The sequence below is a fragment of the Euphorbia lathyris genome, chromosome 6 (assembly GCF_963576675.1).
Source record: "Euphorbia lathyris chromosome 6, ddEupLath1.1, whole genome shotgun sequence".
Taxonomy (NCBI): Eukaryota; Viridiplantae; Streptophyta; class Magnoliopsida; order Malpighiales; family Euphorbiaceae; genus Euphorbia; species Euphorbia lathyris.
Genome location: NC_088915.1, coordinates 20,363,705 through 20,388,588, shown reverse-complemented (window position 1 = coordinate 20,388,588; position 24,884 = coordinate 20,363,705). Strand labels below are relative to the sequence as shown.

Sequence of the window (24,884 nt, the reverse complement as noted above, 5' to 3'; positions counted from 1 at the left end):
CGGGGAGGGGTCCCACCACAAGGGTGTACTGGGGGCAAGCCTTCCCCTGCCAATTTATTTGACAAGAGGCCGCTCCTAAGACTCGAACTCGTGACCTCTTGATCACACGACAACAACGTTTATCAATATTTACCAAAAAGAAAAAAAAAACTCAGTACAAAAAAACTTGGATTAGTCTTTCTGACACCTCAACTACTTGCTTAAAATATCCTAAAAGCCGCTTTACATGTTTTACATTTTTATGCTCAACAAAAGGAGACTCAAATCAAAGAGCAAGCCACAAACTGTTTTGAAGAACCAGGGCAATGCTACACCAACATGAAGTCTCACTTATTAAGACTTCAGCATCCCTCTTTGTGTTTGCTTCCAAATCATGTCCATACAATGACAATAACAAAAAAAAATATCTTACTAAATCCAAAAATCAACGGATGAAAAACATGACCAAGCTAGTTTAATCGTTCATTATGAAACTTAAATATAGTAATGAAAAAATACGAACCCATTAATGAACAGAAATATCTAGTATGGACATTACAAGCAACCATATCAACTAACTAATTATAGGTAAAGATTCTACATTCATCACTTTTCCTTTTTGGAATAACTCCAGCAAGTCATCATCAAGATATTATAAACCCCAATGTTTGAATTGGAAAAAGAAAAACATACACAAGTAAATCAAAGGATCAAACCTTGAGCTGGTGGAGGCTTCTTAGGTGTGTGGTCACTCTCATCGGATGCTTTTGGTGATTCAGACAGGTGAGCTTGGGCAAAGTCATCCACCATTTTCCTTTTTTGCTCCTCTTCAGCCATACCTACCTTTTCTTTCGCCTTCTGCCCAACTTCTCCAGCTGCCTTTGCGACCTTGTTGAAAGCACCAGTTACCCATGTAGCACCAGTGAAAACATAACGGTTCTTCATAATAGCATTTCCTGCACTGCTGACTTTTTGCTCAGCAGCTGAAAATGCGGATTTTGTTTTTTCTGAAACTTGAAACTTTTGATCTACTTCCCGGACTTTGTCACCCACAATAACTGTGCCAGCACTAATCTTATCAGTTAACCCTATTTTTTTGTCAAAAGAAACAACCTTAGCCGAGGCTGACGAAGTTAATTGGTGCTTCTCATCTAAAGTCTTGGCTTTGTTGACTGCATCTTTCCCTAAGATAAATCCCTTGGCAAGCATGCTAGTAACTACATCCTCTGCCTTCCGAAGGGCAGAGTCAGCACCAGCAGGAGTTTTATCATCCTGTGGAATAAGAGGCAATATCAATGTTAGCAGTTTTACATTTTTCACACAGCGGCACAAGTCTGATGCTGTATTCTTACAGAGGGTGCTAAAGCTTCAGGTGGCAACTGATAAGCTGGATCCAAAGTTATGGTAACAGACATATCTACTATTGTTGCTCCCTGAGATGAGAAATGAAACTTCATCACAAATTCATTAAAGAAGAATGGAGAGGTTAAAAAAAAGGTTAAAAAATGTCGATGAGAACTAATGAAATGTGGGAGAGCTGTCAGAAATAAACTTCATTTGGTGTCTCATTGAGTGGGGGTGCGCGATGGGGGGAAGAGAGAATTAAATTAAAATCCAAACAATTTCAGTCTAATACCCATGCTCTTTTTAATATTGAGATTTCCAGGGAATATAAAGGTTAAGTACAACGATGGTTGCATATCTTTATTACAAAAGAAAAAAAAAATTAAAAAAATAACAGTATGCTAAATGTGCTTTAGAATTGAATTTTGTTTAGAATATCTATTTCAAAACCTGAAACTCGACGAGAAAAAACATTTTAAAAGATTCAATTTCAGTCATAAAATGACAAGAACAACTGATTCAGTCACTAGTATTATTTTGATGCCTTGATTTAGCATTGTGGACATTTTCAAGATGTTTTGTCCTTAAATCCTTTGTGCTTAGATGGTTGACCGTTAAGAAAAAAAAATGTCTACCACAGGATATAACTCCTAGGTTATGAATGGGGAAAAAGAAGCTTCTATGAACTCTTTTGATGAGAAAGAGAAACTAGAAGTCTTCAAAATCATGGACAACAAATGGGGAAGTCAACTGCACTGACCTCTACATGCAGCAGGATACTATTTAAACCTCAAACTCTTGGATTCAAATCCAAAACTTTGTTAAGATAAAGAGGTTACTATAAAGCTTTGGTAAGTCTGATTCCAAGCCATGATAGCAAGGGAAGACCAATGAGCAGCTTACTTTGTATCAAAACGATGAGGGTTTATTTGGAACAGAGTTGGATATTATAGACTATTAGCAATTGAAAGATAAAATCAACTGATTGGTTTGGTTGGATTACTTAAATAACTTTAAGTAGGTAGTATGAATTAATGCTTGCTTACTTTCTTAATGTAGGAATTGTTCAACTTGGTAGATACGTACATCGTATACTAATTGAACACATGATCTCTCAAGTAATTAATTGTTGACAAAATAGTGTCTAATTCTTATGTATTTTCAACTCCAAATTTGCAAAAGTTGATATAGAAGTGTCTAGCCTCCCTTGTATGCCTCTATTTGTGAATGTAATTGGAGCATATTCGAGCAAGCAGGTAATTTGGTATAACAGTGTATTTGTTACATTTATGTATACTAAATGCAATTCACAATTATTGATGAGTCGTCACACACACAAAAGGGGGGGAAGGAAGCAGGCTAGATGAATAGTACTTAAATGATCAGGTGAATGTGAAACACAGTCGAGTATTGAAGCATTGATATGAAAAGATTGATCTCATATGCTTAAGAGCTATTGCTGATAGTAATGAATGGTTGATGGGTGAAAATTTGATAAGGACAATGCATTGATGCTTGATGATTAGTATTCGACACGGACTACTGTACCAAGAGCTAAATTAGTCTATGGGAATGGCATAGGTGTCTTCATCTTCTCATAAAAGGGCCCATAATGGAAGACAGTGATTTGGAGAAAAATAAGACATCAGAAGTGATCAATTTGAAATTGATATTGATGATTATGAGTTTTTATTGTCTGGGGTATTTTCTATGTTGGAGTATCCAAGCCAGGATTATCATCTTAAATTTGAAACGTTCAATTAAGGTTTTTTTTTCTCCCAATTCAGATATGGATGCATCAGACTAGGTCACACATTCGTATATAAGCCTATCGTCTTGTATCACATATTTTCTTTTTTTTCTTGGTTCTTTTCACCTCATGTATACGTCTTAATTTTGAGTATTAAGCTATGCTTAAATCTGAGATTAAGCCATACAAAGAAACAACCGAGATCACTCTCTCTCTCTCTCTCTTATAAGCATTATTATAACAGGATTTCAGTATGTTAGTTATTCAAGGTCCCCAGTTTCAAAGGGCTGTTGGTTGAGATGCAAGGCCAAAAAAATTTGTTTGAATTTTGAGTAGCATGCTAAAAATTGAGATTAGCCATTTAGCTTATGCTGACCAATCAAGTGCCTGATAACTTCTCTCACGGTTATGTAAGATATATATAGAAAGCCCAATAATGGCCATAATGTTAAGAATCCATCTTATTATTCAGGGAGGTCTTTTGGATAAATGTGCTTCCTGCAAAGTTTGGCATCTTGAAACGCATGTACATATGTGTATACAGTAGTATAGCAGAGAAATAAATTATGTCCTTTCTAACACTAAAACATTACCTAATTTCCTAACATGAAGATTATCTAGACCATACGTACATTCATGAGAAAATATTTTACTGAATATAGAATGTGATAAAAGGTTAATTACCGAAAGAAGAACAGCAGTTTCTGCACCCTGTGAATCTTTGAAAGTAACATATGCAGTTTGAGATACATCATTATGTCTGCAATATGAATGGTATTAAAAGTTTAAAACAGCAGAAAGAGTGGAAAGAAAAAAAAAAGGGAGAGGGGGGTGGGGGGGCTGAAGGAAAATAAAGAGAGAAAGGATATTGGAACAATATAGTGAAATACCTCTGAACTTCAACATATTCAATATCACCAGAAAATGAAAAGAACTCCTTGAGATCTCGCTCAGTTGCTCCTAAAGAAACATTGCTGACTTTGACAGTTCGAACCTGCATGTAGTTGCTTCATCTATCAATATCTCAAACTGCTGAGATTTCATTAGAAAATGAGAAAATAACATAACGCCTCTTGCTTCAACCTAATACTATATTGCACTGTAATCCCACTCCATAAATTATTTACACATAGATTAGTTTAGATAGTTAATAACAGAACTCCAAAGAAATACAACGGACAGACACACACTACAATAGTTTCTGAACAGCCAAACATTCCATACCCTGCCTCTACATCATGAATTGCTATTAGGATGTATACATCTGTATGCTGCATAACTCATCACTTTCTGTTGTCTTGAATTTCTTTTCTTTTCAGGGGTGAGTATATAAATCCTAAGTGACTGATGTTCCAGATCTCAAATAAGCAAAGTATTTATCATAGCTGCCAGATTTAGCTCGTTTTTCACTCTTTGTTCTAAGAAATAATAATTTCATGACCCAGTCTGTATTTCTGGTGGAAAACAGCTCAGAATTGCAACCCCAGCCCTAGATGCATCTGAAAAAATATTCAGATAAGGTCGGAAAGAATTACAATCCAAATACCCTAAAACTTCACTTAGAAAATCTTGTGTGCCGCCAGACCAAGTTTTAGATTCTTGAATCCTTGTAGCAACTAATCAGTAGTCACTCTATTAGAGTAATCTACAGCTGATTTGTTCAATAATACCATCTAAAGGACTTGATTATAAACTAGAATGAGCATCTACAACAAATCTAGCATTTGATATATCAAATAAATAGGTGAGGCAGTATCATTAAGCATAAAAATTCGGCAAAACAACATCAAATGGAGCGTATCCAATGCAAACAGATCTATGACTACTGATGAAATCTAATACGAGACTTGCTCAATAGAGAATCAATTTTTAATTCGTAACATAGAAAACATCTTCGAAAAGATCACCGATAAAAAGAAAAGGAAATCACTCACCGACATAATGAAATGATTTTGTGAACAGAAAGAAGTATCGAGAATGGAGAGATACGATTTACGGATTTTGTAGAGAAGGAAGAAAGCTGATTTGATGAAGCACGCAGTACTCAATACGAGGACTGGACGCCGGCCGTCGTGGCACGTGCGAGGAGCAGGCGGAAGATTCCGATCGATAAAAAAATTTAGGAAAAGAGAAGAAAATGAGAAGAGAGAGCGTGGTTAACGCAGCTTGCCTAGGAAATCGGGATATTTGATTTGCCGGAGTGGAGCCCATCAATTGTGTTCGTACTCATGATTTTTTTTTCTTGCCACGTGTATTACCTATTAGAAAATACGCGTTTTTTTGCTTAATTTTTCTCCAAAAAGTCAATTAAATTAAAAAAAAAATGAAGCTTTTTAATTAAGTCAAAGTAGCAAACATATAATTTAGTACATTATTTTTAGCTTTTAGAATGGCTTGCAATGGAATTGAAAATATAACTCATTTAAATATCAAAGTAAGATATTCTATAGAAAAAGAAATCAAACAACATATAAAATTACCCGAGGTAATGAATCATCTTATAAAATTACTCGAGGTAATGAATTATCTTGTAGTTGTAGTTTAGTATAAGATTTATGAATGGATGTTAACTATAAATTGGGGTTTTTAATTTAATTAGTTCCATAGTATGGTATCAGAATTTGTTGAACCAAACGGTCGAGGTTCAAGTCCTGACAAATTAACTTGCTTGCAATCAGTCCTAAAGTTCTACGGTTTATCATGTACTTTATAATAAACCTCCAAATTATTCAACTTTTAATGTGTTTGAATGAAATGGTTATATGTATCATTCCAACTCAATAAGACAAATTTACAGTTAGAGCACATCCATGAATATATTTAGGTAGTTCTCGTGGGAAGAAATGGTGAAAGATGTACAATTTTGATAATCACAAACTATATATATCCAAAGATGTCATTTTCTGTAAAGATGATGGGTTCCTTTCAATTGTCAATCAACACTTAATGTTGTCAATTCTCTTGAAACTCATACACTTTCAAATCCTCTTTTAAAATATTCTACTTATTTTGAGGTCCATGATGATACGCTCATTTATTCACTCATACTTCGCTTTCAAGGAGTCTTGGTTCATCTCCTAGTTCTTCAACCCTACCAATATAATAGCATGTGTATGGATGAGTGATTTCATTATTAATCAGGTTCAATACATCCTAGACTATTCTCAGTATGCCTTTGCTTTTATAGCAGAATATGCTGCTTTTCTCACTAATATTGTCAAGATTTTTGAACATGCTACATATAAGGAAACTGAATAATCCACATTGGATCCAAGTAATGACAAAAGAGTTACAAACCTTAGAAGTAAGCAAGATATGAGAAGCGGTACCATTGCCTGCTTGGAAATAACTAATTTTATCTAAGTGGGTATTTAGAGTGAAGTATATCCACATAGTAGTGTTCAATGCTACAAATCTAGGTTGCTAGCAAGAGGTTACAACCACTAATATTGTATTGACTATTATGATAGTTTTTCTCAGTTACCAAATTGGTAACAATAAGCAATGTTATCAAGCTTGGACCGGACCGATCAGTCGGACTGGGAACTGATAAGGAATCCGATCGAGTTTGACTGGTTTGATATACATTAAAAAAACCTAGTGTGAACCGGAGTTGAACCGGTGATCGGAGGTCGAACGGGGAACCGGTGCAACTCCGGTTCAGTGCCATTATTTAAAAAAATCTATAAACAATAACATAAAAGAGCCTAAAAATCAGAAAATGAAAATGGGAATAGCAGACAAAAAATCAGGGTAATAGCAGAGAGAATGAGAGAGACGGAATAATAGCAAGAGCTAGAAAGAGAGGCGGAAGAATTTATAAAGATTATTAGGTTTCTTAAGATGATGGGCTAGGTTAGCTCCACTAGCCCAAATAATTATAGTTACCCAAATAATTCTAAAGGCCCAAGTAACTTGTGCATTAATAAAATAGGTAAGTTACTCATATTTATTAGTTTTCATTCTACTAAATAGAAATGTGTTTTAAATTAATTATATATAAATAATAATATTTATTTATTATGTCATCCGGTCCGATCAATCCGAGCCATCCGAGCCAACCAAATGACCCGTGATCCAGTTATAAATCTGATTTAATGTCCGGTCCGGTTCTGATAACATTGACAATAAAAGTCTTTGTATTTATTGTAGCTTCAAAAGGTTGGCTTAGATACCAACGTGACATTAACAATATTTACTTTCATGACATGATTGAAGAGGAGTTATACATGCAACCTCTAGTCAGTTATGCAAAGTCTCTATATGGCTAAAGCAAGCCGAAAGGGAGTGGAATAAGGCTTTTATAAAAACACTTGCAAATGGGATTTGTTAAGCCATAAAATTCTTTAGCATTAATTAAACAAGTTAAGCAGACATTACATGATTGTCATACAATCAATGATATGAGAGAAGCAAAATATTTCCTACAGATTAAATTAGCACAATTCAAGGAAGGTTTAATGATTTCATAGAGTACATTGATAACAAAGACATGGTTGAGTGATGCTCAGACCATTGTGAATTCATTCCTATCAAGAGTTAATTTGCATGAAGATTCTCTATAAAGTGAAGATGTAGAAAGGTATAAAAGGTTAGTCAGACATTTGTTATACATGGACTTTACTCGACCTAACATTGCATTTATAACTAACTAGTTGAGGTAGTTTATACAAAATCCTACTCAATTTCAGATGACAATAGCTTTTGGTGTTATTAGGCATCTTAAAGGTATTATACATTTTGGATTATTCTATCCTTCTGATAATGATCTCTCGACCATAACAATTGTTATCACCATTCTCGACCATAACAATTGTTATCACCATTTTAGATAGGGTTTTATAGTATAGTTTTGTCCTTATTTTTCAATCTTAATTAGACCTATCCACGGGCCTAAGCACCTGTCCAGACATGTGTTCCTTGGGTCAGACTTAGACAATGAAAATTGATCTTAGGCCATGTCCGCCTATTTTTTAGGCGGGCTTGGGATTAATAAAAATAGCACGGACCGGCCCAGTTCGATCCGCCTATTAATATTAATTAAAATTTATATATTAATTTATGCGGGGCTTGGGATTTGATTTTTAAATCCGAGTTCAGTTCGAGCCCTCTTAAATTAATAGTGGTTGGGCTCGACTTGGACTAAGAAATTTTACATAAAACCCCGATAGGACCGAGCCTGATCTAGCCCGGCCCTTGGACAGGTCTAGTCTTAATTCGCCTGTTTATGAGTGACTTATTTTATTCTGGTCTTAATTAGATTTTTATGTTATTTCAGGTAGTTTCAGATGTTGGTCTCTTATAACGTAACAAGTTAGTTCCAAGGGGGGGGATAGGAACTATTTAAAATTTTAGTACGTTAAGGTTGACTTCTTTTACTTTGAAAAGGAATTACACAGCGCGCTGAGTGAAGTAAGACACTGGCTTAATCAACTGGTGACTAAGTCAGCTTCTTTCTTTGAGTCAGGAGATAGCACTTGAGTCTATTCCTGAACTCAGATACTCAATGCACACAACTCAGCGTGACCTCTTTACTTGGTCAGTTTTGTTTAAGCAAGCAATATATATATTAAATGAGTTTAAGGTTAGAACGATGTTACTTAGCAGATTTATCCAGGTTCGGCCTCTATGCCTACGTCCTGTCCCCGGAACACGTTTCGAGCTTTCGAATTCTCTACTGAGCTCTTTAATGGTAGAGCATCAAACCTTTTACAACAAGAAGCTGAGTATAATAAGAGTACCTTCCTCTATACCTCTACTCACTCCTATTCTATTGCTGAGTACTATAACCGAGTACTCAGCCTCTCCTTTCTAATTCTAGAAATGATGATAAGTTTGTCCTAAACAACAATTGTTAAGACACTTTAGATGATTGGATAATCACTCTAGACTTTTACACAGTAATATGGAAATTGGTGTAAGTATTTGCTTTGCTTTTTCACACAGATTCTTCAAGTAGAAATTTGGTCAGCGTAATGGCTTGTTGAAGATCTGCATCGAATGAAGCAACTGAAAGGCCTATTTATAGTGACACTTGAAGTATCGGTTATTTCAAATTTCGAAATAACCGTTGGAGGGAAACGGCTTGATGTCGTTGTCACTCAGTACACGCTCAGTGCCGTTGGCCAATCAGATTATTGCATCTTCTGTCTTCGGTCAGTGCTGAGCAGCTTTTAGACAGACAGGCAGAATGTTTCGCCTTTTATGGCAAAGTCTTCCAGACAGCTTTCTGTGTCTTCTGAACTTTACCCAAAGTAGAAATACTTTGTCTTGAAGTTGTTCCTTGCTCAGCTGCTGTCTTGTACTCTTTGTCGTCCAACTCAGCAGCTTCGTTCCGAAGTAGATAAAGAAGGTCTTCCAGATCCTTCTTCATGCTGAGCTGCGTTTTGTTCATAACGGCAGCGTTTTGTTTACACGGGCCGAGTTGTCTTGGGCCTTTGACTTTCCTTTGGGCCTTTAGCCTTTTAGTCTTAATGTCTTATAAACAATTTAACTCAACATTGAACAAACACATTAGTGTAATAAATCAAAGCATTTAAACTTAGTGTGTTTAGAATATACTTTAAGCATATACTTAAATAATTTTGTCAAATCAAAATCATGTGGAAATGTGTTTCAACAAACTCCCCCATTTTGATGTTAGCAAAACTATTCAGTGAAGAACTCAGTTTTGAGCTCCCCCATGATAGTTTACCATTTATAACTTAATAAACTCCCCCGTAAGGGTTGAGCTACTAACACAGTTTTACTCTAACCATTTTAAGGTTTAATCGAGTAAGTCCTAGGTCAGTTTTCAAATAAGGTCAGCTCATGAAACATATTCTACTAACTCAGTTTTAAGCGGAAGATTTAACTATCAGAGAGCGCTAAGTATTTCGTTGTTCAATGAGTCTTATAAGACAATGTTTTAATCATACAGGACAGTGTTAACAGCATACAATCAGAAGACATTAAGAATGATAAACACAGTTGATGTATGCAACACATAATAGCTCAGCATCACATAAGATTTTAATCAAGTTAAAAAAATTTGATGCAAGCATAGTATTAATAAGTAGTCAGCATTATACATAACAGGGATGAAAAGACTTAGAAACTAGCTATCCAAACTAAGCTATTTTTTCTTATGTATTAGTTTTCCCTTTCCCTTAAGCTGGCTACTTCCAGCAGCCTCATGCTGAGTTCTTCCTGTTTGTTCTTTCTCCCCCGTTTTGGCAGCATCGGGAGGAGGAGGAGGCCTGAAGGTGCTGTTTTGAGCGGCTTCAGATATTTGAGCTGAGAATTCCTTAAGCTTGAAAGTGCTTTCATTTATGCCATCAAAGATAGCAACACCATCGTCGAATACCTCTTGAGGCACACCAATTTCAGCAGCGCTGAGGATGCTCAGTGCGTAGGCTTGAGATTTACCCATCCAAGTGAGTGTATCAGTCAGCGCAGCATAAGCTTGATGAAACATCTTGAGCAAAGTTGAGTCATAGAACTAACGCTGAATGTTGGAGTGATGCACATGGGTGAAGATTTGATGTGTATACTGAAGAATTTCATTCTGCTTCATCTGGTCAGTGTCCATCTCAGCCTTGTTTAGATTCAGAAGACGAACAGCTTCGCCGATCTGTTTTACTGAGCATTGGGAGTAAGAGGAAAGCTGATGGTTTGTCTTCTCTTGCTCAGTTTGAAGCTTGGTGAATAACTGATGAACTTCGGCAGAAGTTGCATACCCTGAGTTCGCAGCTGACAAGGCTTGAAATTGTCCTTATAGGGAGTTGATGTGTTGAACCATGGTCAGCTGGAGTTCAGCCAGCTTAGTTATGGATGCCTGCTTTGGTTGTTGGGCTTGGGTATTGATCATTACACTCAGCAAGTCTTTTAGACCTCGAACCTCGTTGAGAAGTTGAGTGACTTATGGAAGCTGAGTGGATTCATTATCGGTAGACCCAGCAGCAGTGTCTGAATTTTGATGAAGGTCTTGGATCAAGGCCTGAGCCGAGTTAATTATCCTTCGACCAGACTCAGTTTCAGTGAGGTAGTTGAATGAGTCTTTATTAGTTTGACCAGCTGGTGGAGGAGTGAGATTCAATGCATCATTGGTAGTGCTAGTGGGGTTAGTGACTAGTCTTGGTGTGTCAACCTGCACTTGTTCTTAAGGATGGAGAGGTGATTGAGTAGCATCATAGGATGCAGGTTCAGAGTCAGGCTGAAGCTGACTTTCTGTTGAAGGTTGGATAGGTTCAGTGTTGACTGGAGCAGGAATTTCCTTTTCCGGCAGAGGGCTAGGTTCAGCATCTGCATTTAGAATTGGCTCGGTGTTGGTTGGGTTCACAGAAGCATCTAAGTCGGCTTGTTCCTGTGGAAGAGAAACAGAGGCTTGCTTTTCAGTGTGCTCTGGCAGAGTAGTGGAAGATTTCTTGAAAAATTTCAGCTTTATAGTCGATGGATCAGTGGTTGGTCTTTTCTGTGTTAAGTTATCCATGACGTCAAGCACAGTTGTTGGGTGTGCCTTGACAAGTCTTCTTCTCTTTCCCTGAGTCCTTGGAGGAGTGGGATCAGCGTGAATTGATTGAATTGAATGAGATGGAGAATTTACTCCTTGATCAGCATCCTGTTGTTCAGTTTGCTCAACTTTTTCTTCTACAGTCAACTCAGTGTGAGTTGGCTCAGTATCTTCTTCACTAGCTGTCTCCTCAGTGTCATCCTGACCACTCTCTTCTCCTTCTTCTTCTTGCTCATCATCCTGATCTTCCTCATCTAACTCTTCTTCTAACTGTTCAATGAACTGATCATCCATTTCAACTTCATCGTTCTATTGCTCAGCGGCAACACCTTGACTCTGAGTATAGTGAGAGTCGTCGGGAATAAAGAAGCCAGCAGGAATGGCATCGATTGGACTTAACTCCGAAGAGTTCTTCTGCTTCTTACTCAGAGGTTCTTCATTAAGGTTTTCCCTTTCATCTGCCTTAGGCTCATCTTGCCCAGGTCTTTTCTCAGCTGACTTGGGCTCAGCGTGTGCAGTCGTTCCTTTGGACACAATCTTTATCTTCTTAGGAGCAGGAACAGCGCCCTTAGAGGTGCTTAGCACAGCTTTCCTCTTTCTGTCAGCAGGAGCTTTGGTTCTTCTGCTCTTTTAAATCACTGTTCCCTCAGCGGTCTGATCAGCGGCACCTTTTCCTTTCTTAATTGGCTGATCAAATTTCAAGGCGAACAGAGCAGCAGCAGTTATCTCTGATCCTTTGCCCTTAGTTTCCCCCGTGAGGTCTACTCGGTGGTCAATGAGGATTTTGGTAATGAGTGAACCAAACCTTAGAGTGCCAGTGCTCCTTTGAAAGCCGACAATCAAGAATACTGGCATGTTGATGGGCTTGTAGGTCAGCATATGCCATATGAAGCATTGCTCGAAGTTTGTTGCTGAGCTGGTGTAGTTTATCTTTGGGAAGATGTAATTGGTCAGCAGGTAGTGCGCCATTTTTTGGTGTTGTCCCATTGAAGTGCTGGAGATTTCGCCAGCATGTCCAGTCGGTTTACAGAACGTAGTGGAGTACCCAGTAACGTCCTGATCTCCAGACTTTCTAAGAATGGCTCCTTTATTCTTGAGTTTCAGAGGGCTGGCTAGGTAGGTGGGATTGATGAAGATGGGTTTGTCCTTCACCTTGGTGACTAAGTGGTCCTAGTTGTCATCAGCGACACACAGCTTGTGGTAGAACTCCCTTACCAAGTCAGGGTAGGTATTGTAGCTTATTGAGAACAGCTCGGTCCAGCCATTCTTCGAAATCCACTCACAGAATGGTTGCTCTTTTTCCACAAATTCTTTCGAGAACCACCTTGAGTAGTCAATCTTGTATTCCCTGACGTTTTCATAGACCCTGGTATATGTTCGTTGCTTAGGTTTCTTTCCCTTGGAGGAGGTACCTTGCTCAGTTTGGGTTTTCTTGCTCGGTGTGGTAGCTTTTGTTTGATCATGATGGGTAGGAGACTTAGGGTTTCCAGCAGATTGGTGACCGGCATCGGAGATGTTGACAGAGTCGTTCGTCATTTTCGCAGAGAAGATTTGAAGGATTGGAGGATTTTGAGAGAGAAAATATTTATGCCAGAAAGTTCTGTAAGCGTAAAGAGATAAAAATGGGGATTTGCCCATTATTTATAGATGTGAGAGATGGATCTTATCTAATCCATGTGTCAGTTTTGCCCTTGGGATATGCAACCAACAAGAATCCTGGCATTTATGACACATTCGGCGCATACGTCATCCTAGGTGGCTATTCACGTGCTTTAGCATTAAGTGCAACGGATCAATTTACTCAGTGTGAGAATCCTAATCGTTCTATATTCTGAGTAGTCAGTTTTATACAAACGGATGATTTAAGTAATTGGTTGTTCAGTTTGAGATAACTACTCAGTGCGCATATTTGCTCAGTATGTGAGATTCAATTAACATTAAACACTCAGCATACATCTATTCACTCAGCAAATAATAGCATAGATCATTCAGCATGTCAATTCACTCAGCATGAATCTATATTTAGAACTGGAATTTACTGAAGAGGATTAAACATACCAATGGCTTCTCTCAGTATGCTGAACTGCTTACGAGCCAGTGGCTTTGTGAAGATATCCGCAAGCTGCTCATCCGTTGGGACATAGGTCAACTTTATCTCATCCTTGAGTACATGGTCTCTAATGAAGTGATGTCTGATGCTGACATGCTTCATCCTGCTGTGCTGAATTGGGTTCTTTGATAGATCAATTGCACTTTTGTTGTCACATTTGACCTCAATTGTATTTGTTTGAACACCATAGTCTTCAAGCTGTTGCTTAATCCATAGGACTTGAGCAACACAGTGTCCAGCAGCAATGTACTCAGCTTCAGTGGTAGATAAGGCTACTGACGCCTGCTTCTTGCTGAACCATGATACAAGACAGCTCCCTAGGAAGTGGCATCCTCCAGAGGTGCTTTTTCATTCAAGCTTGTCTCGTCCATAGTCAGCATCAGTGTATCCAACGAGTGTAAAATCATGAGTGTTGGGATACCATAAACCTGCGTTCACTGAGCTTTGCAAATATCTAAGGATTCTTTTTATAGCTATGTAATGAGATTCCTTAGGGTTAGATTGATATCTAGCACAGTAGCATACTGAGAACTGAATGTCCGGTCTACTCGTTGTTAAGTAAAGTAGGGAGCCTATCATACCTCGATACAATTTATTGTCTACCGACTTACCATTCTCGTCAGCACAAAGGACAGTGTCAGTGCCCATAGGAGTAGATATTGGCTTGCAATTTTCAAGATCATATTTCTTCAATATCTCCTTGGCATATTTAGCTTGACTGATGAAGATGCCATTTTTCCCTTGTTTGATTTGAAGTCCAAGGAAGAAGTTGAGTTCTCCCATCATTGACATTTCAAACTCAGTCTGCATTTGCTTGCTAAATTCCTTGCACATTGACTCATTAGTAGCACCGAAAATAATATCATCAACATATATTTGAGCCAGCAGGGTGTCTTTACCCTTTCTCTTAATGAATAAGGTTGTATCAGCTTTGCCTCTGACATAATTTCTAGTCAGCAGGAAACTGGTCAGCCTCTCATACCAAGCACGTGGTGCTTGCTTGAGGCCGTACAAAGCCTTTTTGAGTTTATAAACGTGGTTTGGGAATTTAGGATCCTCAAACCCTAGAGGTTGATTAACATAGACTTCCTCGTTTATAACTCCATTAAGGAATGCACTCTTAACATCCATTTGAAACAGTTTAAAGTTCATATAACTTGGATAAGCGCATAAAATTCTAATAGCCTCTAGCCTTGCCGCTGGGGCAAAGGTCTCACCGTAGTCAATACCTTCTTGCTGACTGTATCCCTGAGCTACAAGTCTTGCTTTGTTCCTGACTATATTTCCTTGTTCATCCAGCTTGTTGCGGAAGACCCATCTTGTTCCAATGGTCTTCTGACTTCTTGGATGTGGCACTAACTCCCATACATCATTTCTTCTGAATTGATCAAGTTCCTCTTGCATTGCGCTCATCCAGAATTCATCGTGCTCAGCATCAGCGAAGTTCTTTGGTTCCTGAACTGTGACGAAGGCTACGTTGCTGAGGTATCTCCTGAGTTGATTTCTTGTCATCAGGGTATTCTCAGCGGCATCAAGAATAGCACTCTTTGAGTGTCCTCTTGGTATCCTTATCTCCTTTGGTAGATTGATGTCTTGTGCTGTCTGTGTTTCAACAATCTCTGCAGGTGTAGACTGGTCAGTGAAAACAATTTGAGGTTCACTTTTACCTTTGGCCAGCCCTTGAGGGAATGACTCAGCGGCTGTATCTTGATCAGTGGGTACTGAGTGTGGATCATCCTCGGTCAGCGGCTGATATCTACCTGCAGGGTTAGTTTTATCGAACTCTACATGTACTGACTCTTCTAAAACTTGAGTTCGTTTATTGAAAACTCTGTATGCTTTGCTGTTTGTTGAGTAGCCTAAAAAGATAGCTTCATCAGCTTTTGAGTCAAACTTAGCTAAGCTATCTTTGGTGTTCAAAATAAAACATTTACAGCCAAAGGCACGAAAGTATCCAATATTGGGCTTTCGTCCTTTCCAAAGTTCGTAAGGAGTTTTCTTTAGTATAGGTCTAACAAGAGCCCTATTAAGAATATAGCACGCCGTGTTGACAGCTTCTCCCCAAAAGTACTTTGGAAGCCTATGCTCACTCAGCATTGTCCTGGCTATTTCAACCAAGGTTCTGTTCTTCCTTTCAACAACCCCATTTTGTTGAGGCGTTCTAGGAGCAGAGAAATTATGGTCAATGCCGTTGGTTTCACAGAATTCAACAAACTGTTGGTTCTTGAATTCTCCACCATTATCACTTCGGATGTGAGCCAGCTTTAGGTCTTTATCATTTTCAAGTTTTCTAACCAAATTTGAAAATGTCTCAAAGGTCTCATCCTTGCTACTCAGCAAGATGATCCAAGTGTACCGAGAAAAGTCATCTACAATGACCAAGGAAAATCTTCTTCCACCCAGACTCAGCGGCTGGACTGGACTGAAGAGATTCAAGTGTAGTAACTCTAACGGACGCTTAGTTGAGACAATATTTTTACTATGAAAAGATTGTTTGGTTTGTTTTCCAGCTTGGCAAGCGTGGCATAGTTGATCTTTCTCAAATTTAAGTTCTGGAAGTCCCTCAACCAATTGCTTTCTTGCTAATTTGGCCAGGAGGTCCATGCTTACATGACCAAGTCTCCTGTGCCATAGCCAGGAATTTTCTTCCTTTGAAACTAAGCATACAGTTTTTGAAAACCTTTTCTCTATGTTTAGCATGAAGACATTATCGATGCGAGGGGCAGTTAAAATTAACTCATTAGTTTTACCCTCGAATATTTTACATCCAGTGTCATCAAATATAACTTTTCTCCCATTGTCACATAGCTGAGCTACGCTGAGTAAGTTATATTTGAGTCCGCTGACTAGGGAGACAGACTCAATAGTAGGATTACCTCCAATGGTTCCTGACCCTACTATCTTACCCTTTTTGTTGTCTCCAAAACTTACGCTTCCTCCTCGTTTACGCTCAAATGTGATGAATTGAGTTTCATCACCAGTCATATGCCTCGAGCATGCCCTGTCAATATACCACATCTTTGACTTCTCAGCACACCTCGGGCTTACCTGCAATGTGACTAGTTACTTTTAGGTACCCAATTCTTTTTGGGTCCTTGCTTGTTAGGTTCAACAGGTAAAGCATCATGTTTTATTTTATGGCGACATACTTAGAAAGTATGGCCATTCTTTCCACAGAAGTCACAACTGACTTTCCGTTTAGGATGTCTCACTGACTGGTCAACACCCCAGTGTTGAGCGTGCCAGCACACCTTTGTGGTGTGTCCTTTCTTCCCACAGAAGTCACACTGGACATTCCGCTGAGGATTCCATCTCTGCTGACCAGTACTTCGGTACTGAGTATTCAGAGGAATATTTCTTTTGTTTGGAACCTTTAGTTGGTTCTGAATAGATGTGACGTCCTTTCTCAGTTTCTTAGAATCTGATTGGACCTCAGAGACAAGCTTTTGCATAATTCCAATGTTACTATGCAAATCTGAGTGTCCTGAAGAAGATATCGAAGGTCACTCAGTTTGACCTCCTCAACCTCGTCACATCGCCTGCTGAGTGCTCTAACCTTTTTATTACACTTTTTGACAAGTGTGTAGAGGTCACTCAGGGCATTAACCATTTCATTTCTGAGCAAGGGTAGTGATATTACCTCAGTTGAATGTTCCTCATCGTCAGATGCAATGGAAGGGTCAGCATGCTCATAAACACATGGCTCAGCAAGTTCGTCAGCCATGAAACAAATTTTCGCTGACTCAGTGGCATCAGCTTCAGATGATGATGAATCATCACTATCACTCCAATTTGCCACCATTGCCTTCTTGCCGTTCTTTCTTTCTTTCCTCAGCGAGGGACAACTTGACTTGATATGCCCAGTTTGATGACATTCAAAGCAAGTTATAGGCTTTGAGCTGTCCTTCTTGTACTTGCTGTCGCTGGAGTCAGCTTTGTACTTATCAAACTTCTTATAAGGCTTCTTAGAATATTTGTCATTCTTTTTGAACAGCCTTTTCATCTTTCTGGTAAACATAGCCATCTCTTCATCGTCTGTTGAGATCCCATCAGTGGAGTCAGCTTTCATGACAAGAGACTTTTGCTTCTTGTCTTCAGACTTTTCCTTCACCTCGAAATTCTTCATCGAGATCTCATGGGTCAGCAGTGAGCCGATGAGTTCATCATACTTATAGGTGGTTAAGTCTTGAGCTTCCTCAACAGCGGTCTTCTTTGCTTGCCAGTTTTTAGGAAGACTCCTAAGAATCTTCTTGACTTGTTCTTCCTCAGTGAAGATCTTCCCAAGTCTCTTGAGCTCGTTGATGATGTTTGTAAACCTTGAATTCATGTCAGAGATTCCCTCATCATCGTTCATTTCGAACAGCTCGTATAGTCTCATCTGCTGGTTCACCTTGGACTCCTTTACTTTGTTGGTTCCTTCGTAGGTGACCTCCAGTTTCTTCCAGATCTCTTACGATGACTCACAACCTGAAATCTTATTATATTCTGCAGCATCAAGCGCACAGTGAAGCATGTTTATAGCCGAAGCGTGGTTTTGTAGCTTCTTGAGATCATCTTCTGTCCATTTGGCCTCAGCTTTGACAACTGTTTGGCCAGCCACAACTTCAACAGGAACAAAAGGGCCTTGGACTATTGAAAGTCATGCACTCATATTTGTTGCCTGAATAAAGTTTTTCATCCTATTCTTCCAGAAGGTGTAGTTAGACCCGAAGAATAGGGGAGGCCGAGTAATGGACAACCCTTCAGGTAAGATCTGAGTTGTCTGGTTTCCTGGGAGAACCCGAGTGCTGTTTTCAGCCATAGTGGGGATCAGCTCAAGGTAGTTAAACCTTTCACAGTAAGCTTTTAAGCTCTGATACCACTTGTTGGTCCCTTATAACGTAACAAGTTAGTTCCAACGGGGGGGATAGGAACTATTTAAAATTTTAGTACGTTAAGGCTGACTTCTTTTACTTTGAAAAGGAATTACACAGCGCGCTGAGTGAAGTAAGACACTGGCTTAATCAACTAGTGTCTAAGTCAGCTTCTTTCTTTGAGTCAGGAGATAGCACTTGAGTCTATTCCTGAACTCAGATACTCAATGCACACAACTCAGCGTGACCTCTTTACTTGGTCAGTTTTGTTTAAGCAAGCAATATATATATATTAAAGGAGTTTAAGGTTAGAACGATGTTACTCAGCAGATTTATCCAGGTTCGGCCTCTATGCCTACGTCCTGTCCCCGGAACACGTTCCGAGCTTTCGAATTCTCTACTGAGCTCTTTAACGGTAGAGCATCAAACCTTTTACAACAAGAAGCTGAGTATAACAAGAGTACCTTCCTCTATACCTCTACTCACTCCTATTCTATTGCTGAGTACTATAACCGAGTACTCAGCCTCTCCTTTCTAATTCTAGAAATGATGATAAGTTTGTCCTAAACAACAATTGCTAAGACACTTTAGATGATTGGATAATCACTCTAGACTTTTACACAGTTGTTAGACGAGGTGCCGCGGCCTAATCTCCCGGGCGGACCGGGGGGTGGACACCTCATGGTGATGTAAGCGGTGATTGGCGCAAAAAGCAACCAATCGTGGAATCAAGCTGCTCGACAGGACCCGAGCTCGAGATATGGAAGAGTCGCCACCCACGAATGGGAAAATGAACACCGATCCCTTGCGGGGGACCGGTGTGGGTTCGGGAAACTTAGGTACGAGCCGAGAAGGCTAGCTCCTTTCCGGAGAAAGGCTACTAGGCACCCCGACATCGCCCGGTTATGAACCACCGGCCTCCTACTCAGCATGTTAGGCGATAACGGACTAATCGTATATTTCTTTAAGTTTAAAATTCATTTGAAACCTTTTCTTTCTCGTTTTGAAAACCGTTTTGAGCATACATTATTGAAAAGCCACTTTGGTAAAGAATCACCCATTTACATCAGTTCAAAAATACATAGGAAAGAGAGGGGGAGAAGGAAGAATTGATTTATTTACAACGTGACTTATGTTCCGTGTTACATACTAATTCTATACTAATTCACTTCCCCAAAACGAGTTCATTTACATGGTTCGCACCTTAATCGCCGTTGGGACGATTTAGGTACGTTTCAAAACCCCGTTTGATGAAGTTCACCCGAATCGCCGTTGGAACGACTCAAGCGTTTGAAAACATCAAGATAAAAACCTTTAATAAGAAAACGTGGTTAAGCATACAAGTCAATTTATTTTGTACAAATCATTTAAGAAAACGATTCAAAAACTCTATTATTCACAATGAAAACGATTTTAATTACAAGGTTCGCTTAATCCGTCGTTGGATTGGACTAAGGTTTTAAAACGTGATGTTTTAAGAAATGATTTTAAAATGTCAATAAGACACTATTTATTTTCATTAGGAACCTCTAAAAAACCTTTAGTTTAAATAATTAAATTGAAAACTCTTTTTGTGATTTATTTCCCCCTTTTGACTCAATGGACTCTTTACTTGTCATAATTACAACAATAAACATATTAAATCAAAATTCACTTCAAATAAAACCTATTTAAAATATGGACCCATAAATGTCCCAAGAATAAAGAAAATAATATAGGCATATATATACATTTTGGCTAAAAAAAACCATGAAATATTTATAGATAAAATAAGAATAAGTGAAAAGATACTATGTAATAAATATATAAGAAATAATAACAAAGATACTAAATATAATACATTTTTACTTTAAACATGTCAAAATAATGGGTAAAGCTCTTAAATAAGAAAATAACATTTATCCCCAAAATAGTTTTATCTAATAATAACTAATATAACCCAAATAGCCCAAAAACTATATATATATATATATATATACATAATGTAGTTTAAATGACTTTAAAGAAAATATATATACATATACTTAAATTAGATCAAATTAATGAAAAATAATACATAAACATCCTAAATAACTATATGTACCAAATATCTAAAAATAGTTTGAAAATATATATTACATAAATATACATATATATATAAAGGATCAAAAGCTTAAAAGTTAAGAAAGAGGGATCAAAACAGCATTTTTTACATTTTGGCAGATTTAGCGACGGAAAATCCGTCGGTAAACAGCAATCAGTGACAGAAATGGTAAATTACAGCAGCACTCCAATTATTTCCAGATTTATTCAAAAGCTTTAAATTAAGTCTAATTCAATCGTTTTGGATTTCCGAACTACCAAAAATGGATCATAGTCTATAACAGAAGTTCCTAAAACGACGTTTTTATTTTAAAACGTTATTCGGAAATATCCTTTTTTTAAAAACTTATAATTACAACATCTTTTAATACCCGAACTACCTTTTAATCGGATCACGGTTCGTATTGGGATATCAAAACGAGGTTTTTTATTTTAAAACAAAACCAAATTTTATTTAACACGAGACGAAAATTAAATGAATACGCAAAATTAAATAAAACGTGATAAAATAAATAAATAACTAAATAAATAAAAACTATGACATAAAAATAAAAAAATTAAAGAAATAAATTAAAGGAAATAAAACGAGTCTAGTCCTCGGATAATACCTTAAGTTCGGTATTGACGGTTGACGTCGGTCGATTCCACGAATCGTGCTTTTCCGGTGTTTTTGGTAAAATTTTAACTTTTAGGAGATTTGGAATTTTTAGGAAAAAAAATGTTTTTTCCCAAAAAATCAATTTTCTCTCTCTAAAAATGTTTAGAGTGAGAAAATCTTTCCCAAAAAGCTCCTCTCTCGAATGCATGGGGATCCTTGCCTTATATAGGCATGGATCCCCGGAGAACTTTGGGCGACGCCCGAGTAAAATCGGGCGTCGCCCAAAGAGGTTGGGCGGCCGCCCAAAATTTTGGGCGATCACCCAAAATTTGTTGGGCGATCGCCCACGCCCAACGTTTTTGGGCGATCGCCCAAAATTTGTTGGGCGATCGCCCAACGAGCGTCGGGGCTCGCCCGACGATGTCGAGCCTCGCCCGAAGCGGTCCAGCACTCGTCGGACTTTCGTCGGGTGACGTCGTCCGGGCGTCGGACCACGCTCGAGGGGGGACGCCCGCCCCTCGACGGGTGACGTTCGACGTGTCGGACGAGCACTCGACGTGCCACGCACCGTCCTTTATAGAGCAACCGTCGTCGCTGGGAGCGCCGTTCGTTACCCACCGGCCGATGCTCGGCCTCCGGGGCCCATTTGCTTACTGCAGTAGTAGCGAACGTGCCCGTCCTTGCTCAGGAGATGCCGAACTTGTTAGCGGGGCTTTCAAGCGTCGGTTCTCCGAGTTTCCCCATTTTATTATGTTATTATTTTTAAATTTTCTAATCCTTGGAATCAACCGATTTAGCCGTTCATCGTGGGTTTTCGTCACAGGTCCTCTGACTCGGTGTCTACAGTTGCCCCTACTTTTCTATTTTGACAGTGATGTGTGTGTTTTGGAAAACGTTTTTTTGCTAACGCAACACATGCAATGTAAAACATATAAAAGTAAGAGACACGTAAAGAGTAGGAGGAAGAATACCTGATCTCCATGCCGCATGCTCCGGCCTGGTCTTCGATCTTTGCCTTGGTTGTCCCGTCCTTGCCTCTGAATCGACTGCAGACGAACGCTCCTTCCGGCGACCCTAGTCTCTAAATCGACCGCAAGTGTATAGCTCTATCTAGCGACCCTAGTCTGAATTGACCGCAGGTACAGTCGCTCTTTCTAGCTACCCTAGTCTCCAAATCCACCGCAGGTAAAATTGCTCTTTCCAGCTACCCTAGTTTTTAAATCAACCGCAGGTAAAATTGCTCTTTCTAGCTACCCTAGTCTCTAGATCAACCGCAGGTAAAATTGCTCTTTCTAGCTACCCTAGTCTCTAAATCGACCGCAGGTAAAATTGCTCTTTCTAGCTACCCTAGTCTTTATCTCGACCGCAGGTAAAATTGCTCTTTCTAGCTACCCTAGTTTCTAAATCAACCGCAGGTAAAATTGCTCTTTCTAGCTACCCTAGTTTCTAAATCAACCGCAGGTAAAATTGCTCTTTCCAGCTACCCTAGTCTCTACATCAACCGCAGGTAAAATTGCTCTTTCCAGCTACCCTAGTCTTTATCTCGACCGCAGGTAAAGTTGCTCTTTCTAGCGACCCTAGTCTTTATCTGGACCGCATGTACTCTTTCGTTTTGCATATCTCCAAATTCATCGTTCTACCCCAATCTCTACATCGATCGCAGGCATTTTCTTGTATTGTAGATCTCCAAATCGAACGTTCGACCCTAATCTATACATCGATCGCAGGTGTCCTTTCATTTGTATATCTCCAAATCAACTGTTCGACCCTAATCTATACATCGTTTGCGGGCGTCCTCTCGTTTATGATAGCTGGGCTTTATCACTCGTCCGAGAGTTTTTGACCGCAGTCACTTTGATATTTGGGCTTTATCACTCGTCCGAGAGTTTGTGACTACAGTCGCTTCATGCCATGGACTGGAGTCCGTAGCGGGGCCTGTGCCCATTGATAATGCCGTAGATCGGAGTCCGTAGCGGGGCCTGTGCCCATTGATAATGCCATAGACCGCAGTCCGTAGCGGGGCCTGTGCCCATTGATAATGCCATAGACCGCAGTCCGTAGCAGGGCTTGTGCCCATTGATGATCCCATAGACCGCAGTCCGTAGCGGGGCCTGTTCCCATTGATAATGCCGTAGACCACAGTCCGTAGCGGGGCCTGTGCCCATAGATCGAATCCTAATTTGCCTATCGAAGCCTGCTTAGACTTGCACAAATTTCGTGGAGCTATCTAAGTATTTCTGCGTGCGGCTTAACTTAAGTCACGCCCATCATCTGGTGAGTATTGTATAACCTAGTGTAGTGATATGTATGCACATGATTATGAATGAACGTATATATATTTTCTCTTTTTTTTCTTTCTCCTTTTTTACATTGCTTCCCTCCTATTTTTCTTTACAGGGAGGCCTCCATTCTATGGGTCGAAGAGTACAGGAGGGCGTGGCGGTCGGGCGAGGAGAGTCACTACGGAATGATGACGCTCAGATCATACATCATTATCGAGAGATGGAGGATGAGTGCTCCAGCTGGGAGGAGCGAGGTCGGGCAACCGAGGAGAGGAGCCATGTGGATATAGAGGTCCAGCGAGCTACTGAGGAGAGTTTGCGGATTGCGGTAAAGGGTTATCGGGTTGCCGAGGAGGCCTTAGCCGAGGAGTGGGCACCTTACTTCAGAGGCTTTGATTCGCTTGAGGGCTTTTGGGACTTTGGGGTTCCTCCTCCTTGATAGTCCCGTCGTTGTTTTGGTTTACGACTTTATTAGTACTACCGTGATGTATAGTGGGTATATGTGAAAAAGATGTTTGTGTAGGCTTTTTATTTGGTGGTGGGGAAAAGAAATGTATAACTCATGACTTGTAATACCATGCATTCAGTCGATCATAATCATTTCAAACATTCTCTTCGAATATATTCATGCCTTTATTTATTTACAAGCAACAGAAATACGTAGCCACTTACACATTATTTCCATAATTGCTCAAGATATAACTACTGTTACCAGGACCCGCCTTTTTTCGGTTTTCAGGTCCCAGCGATTTTTCAACTCTCCTTTTATTATCCCGGAATTTTCAAATGAGCGCCCTCTTGGGTTTTCACTCATTGGGATGTCCCTTATTGTTGCATAGGTCGCCCTTTGCGGGTTTTCAACCTATCGGGAATTTTTATTTCTTTATTTCTTTTTTTTTTACGAAAAGTATTTCTTAAGCCTATCCAAATTGGTAGGTTCGGAGAACTCCATGCCGTCCATAGTAGCAAGCTTCACCGCCCCCTTGCTCAGGATCTTCCTCACGAAGAACGGTCCTTCCCAGTTTGGCCTAAACTTGCCCCTAGGGTTAGTGTGCGTCATTCGGATCTGTTTCAGCACCATATCCCCTTCTTTGATAGGACTGATCCTAACCTTCATACTCTTTTCATCCACCAAAGCCAACTGTTCGTAACACTTCTCCACCCATTCTGTCTCGGGAATCCCTGCTTCTACCGTAATTCTCAGCGATCGCTTCTCAATCTCAACGGGCAGAACTGCTTCTTCCCCATACACTAAGGAGAATAACGTTGCCCCAGTTGATGTTCTAACCGTCGTGCGATAAGCCCATAAAGCGAGCGGAAGCTGCTCGTGCCAATTCCGATTCGATGCTACTGTCTTTATGAGAATCCTCTTAAGGTTCTTATTGGCGGTCTCCA

General features: G+C 39.4%; 1 protein-coding gene across 1 annotated transcript; it reads right to left on the bottom strand.

The window, feature by feature from the left end:
* Positions 1–481: 481 nt before the first annotated feature.
* LOC136233545 (binding partner of ACD11 1) lies at positions 482–5,251 on the bottom strand. The gene is made up of 5 exons (XM_066023250.1): positions 5,008–5,251; positions 3,964–4,067; positions 3,758–3,833; positions 1,332–1,412; positions 482–1,251 (listed from the first exon to the last, which is right to left on the bottom strand). The coding sequence occupies exons 1-5, from the start codon at positions 5,011–5,013 to the stop codon at positions 682–684; spliced, it is 837 nt and encodes a 278-aa protein (XP_065879322.1). The 5' UTR covers positions 5,014–5,251; the 3' UTR covers positions 482–681.
* Between the last annotated feature and the right edge of the window lie 19,633 nt (positions 5,252–24,884).

What these genes read in the sequence shown, in the direction of transcription:
- LOC136233545 (XM_066023250.1), bottom strand. An exon ending in GAATATGTTGAAGTTCAGAG is followed by an intron (nt 3,834 to 3,963) that starts GTATTTCACTAT and finishes TTCATATTGCAG; the next exon opens with ACATAATGATGTATCTCAAA. An exon ending in CTGAAGCTTTAGCACCCTCT is followed by an intron (nt 1,252 to 1,331) that starts GTAAGAATACAG and finishes CTTATTCCACAG; the next exon opens with GATGATAAAACTCCTGCTGG.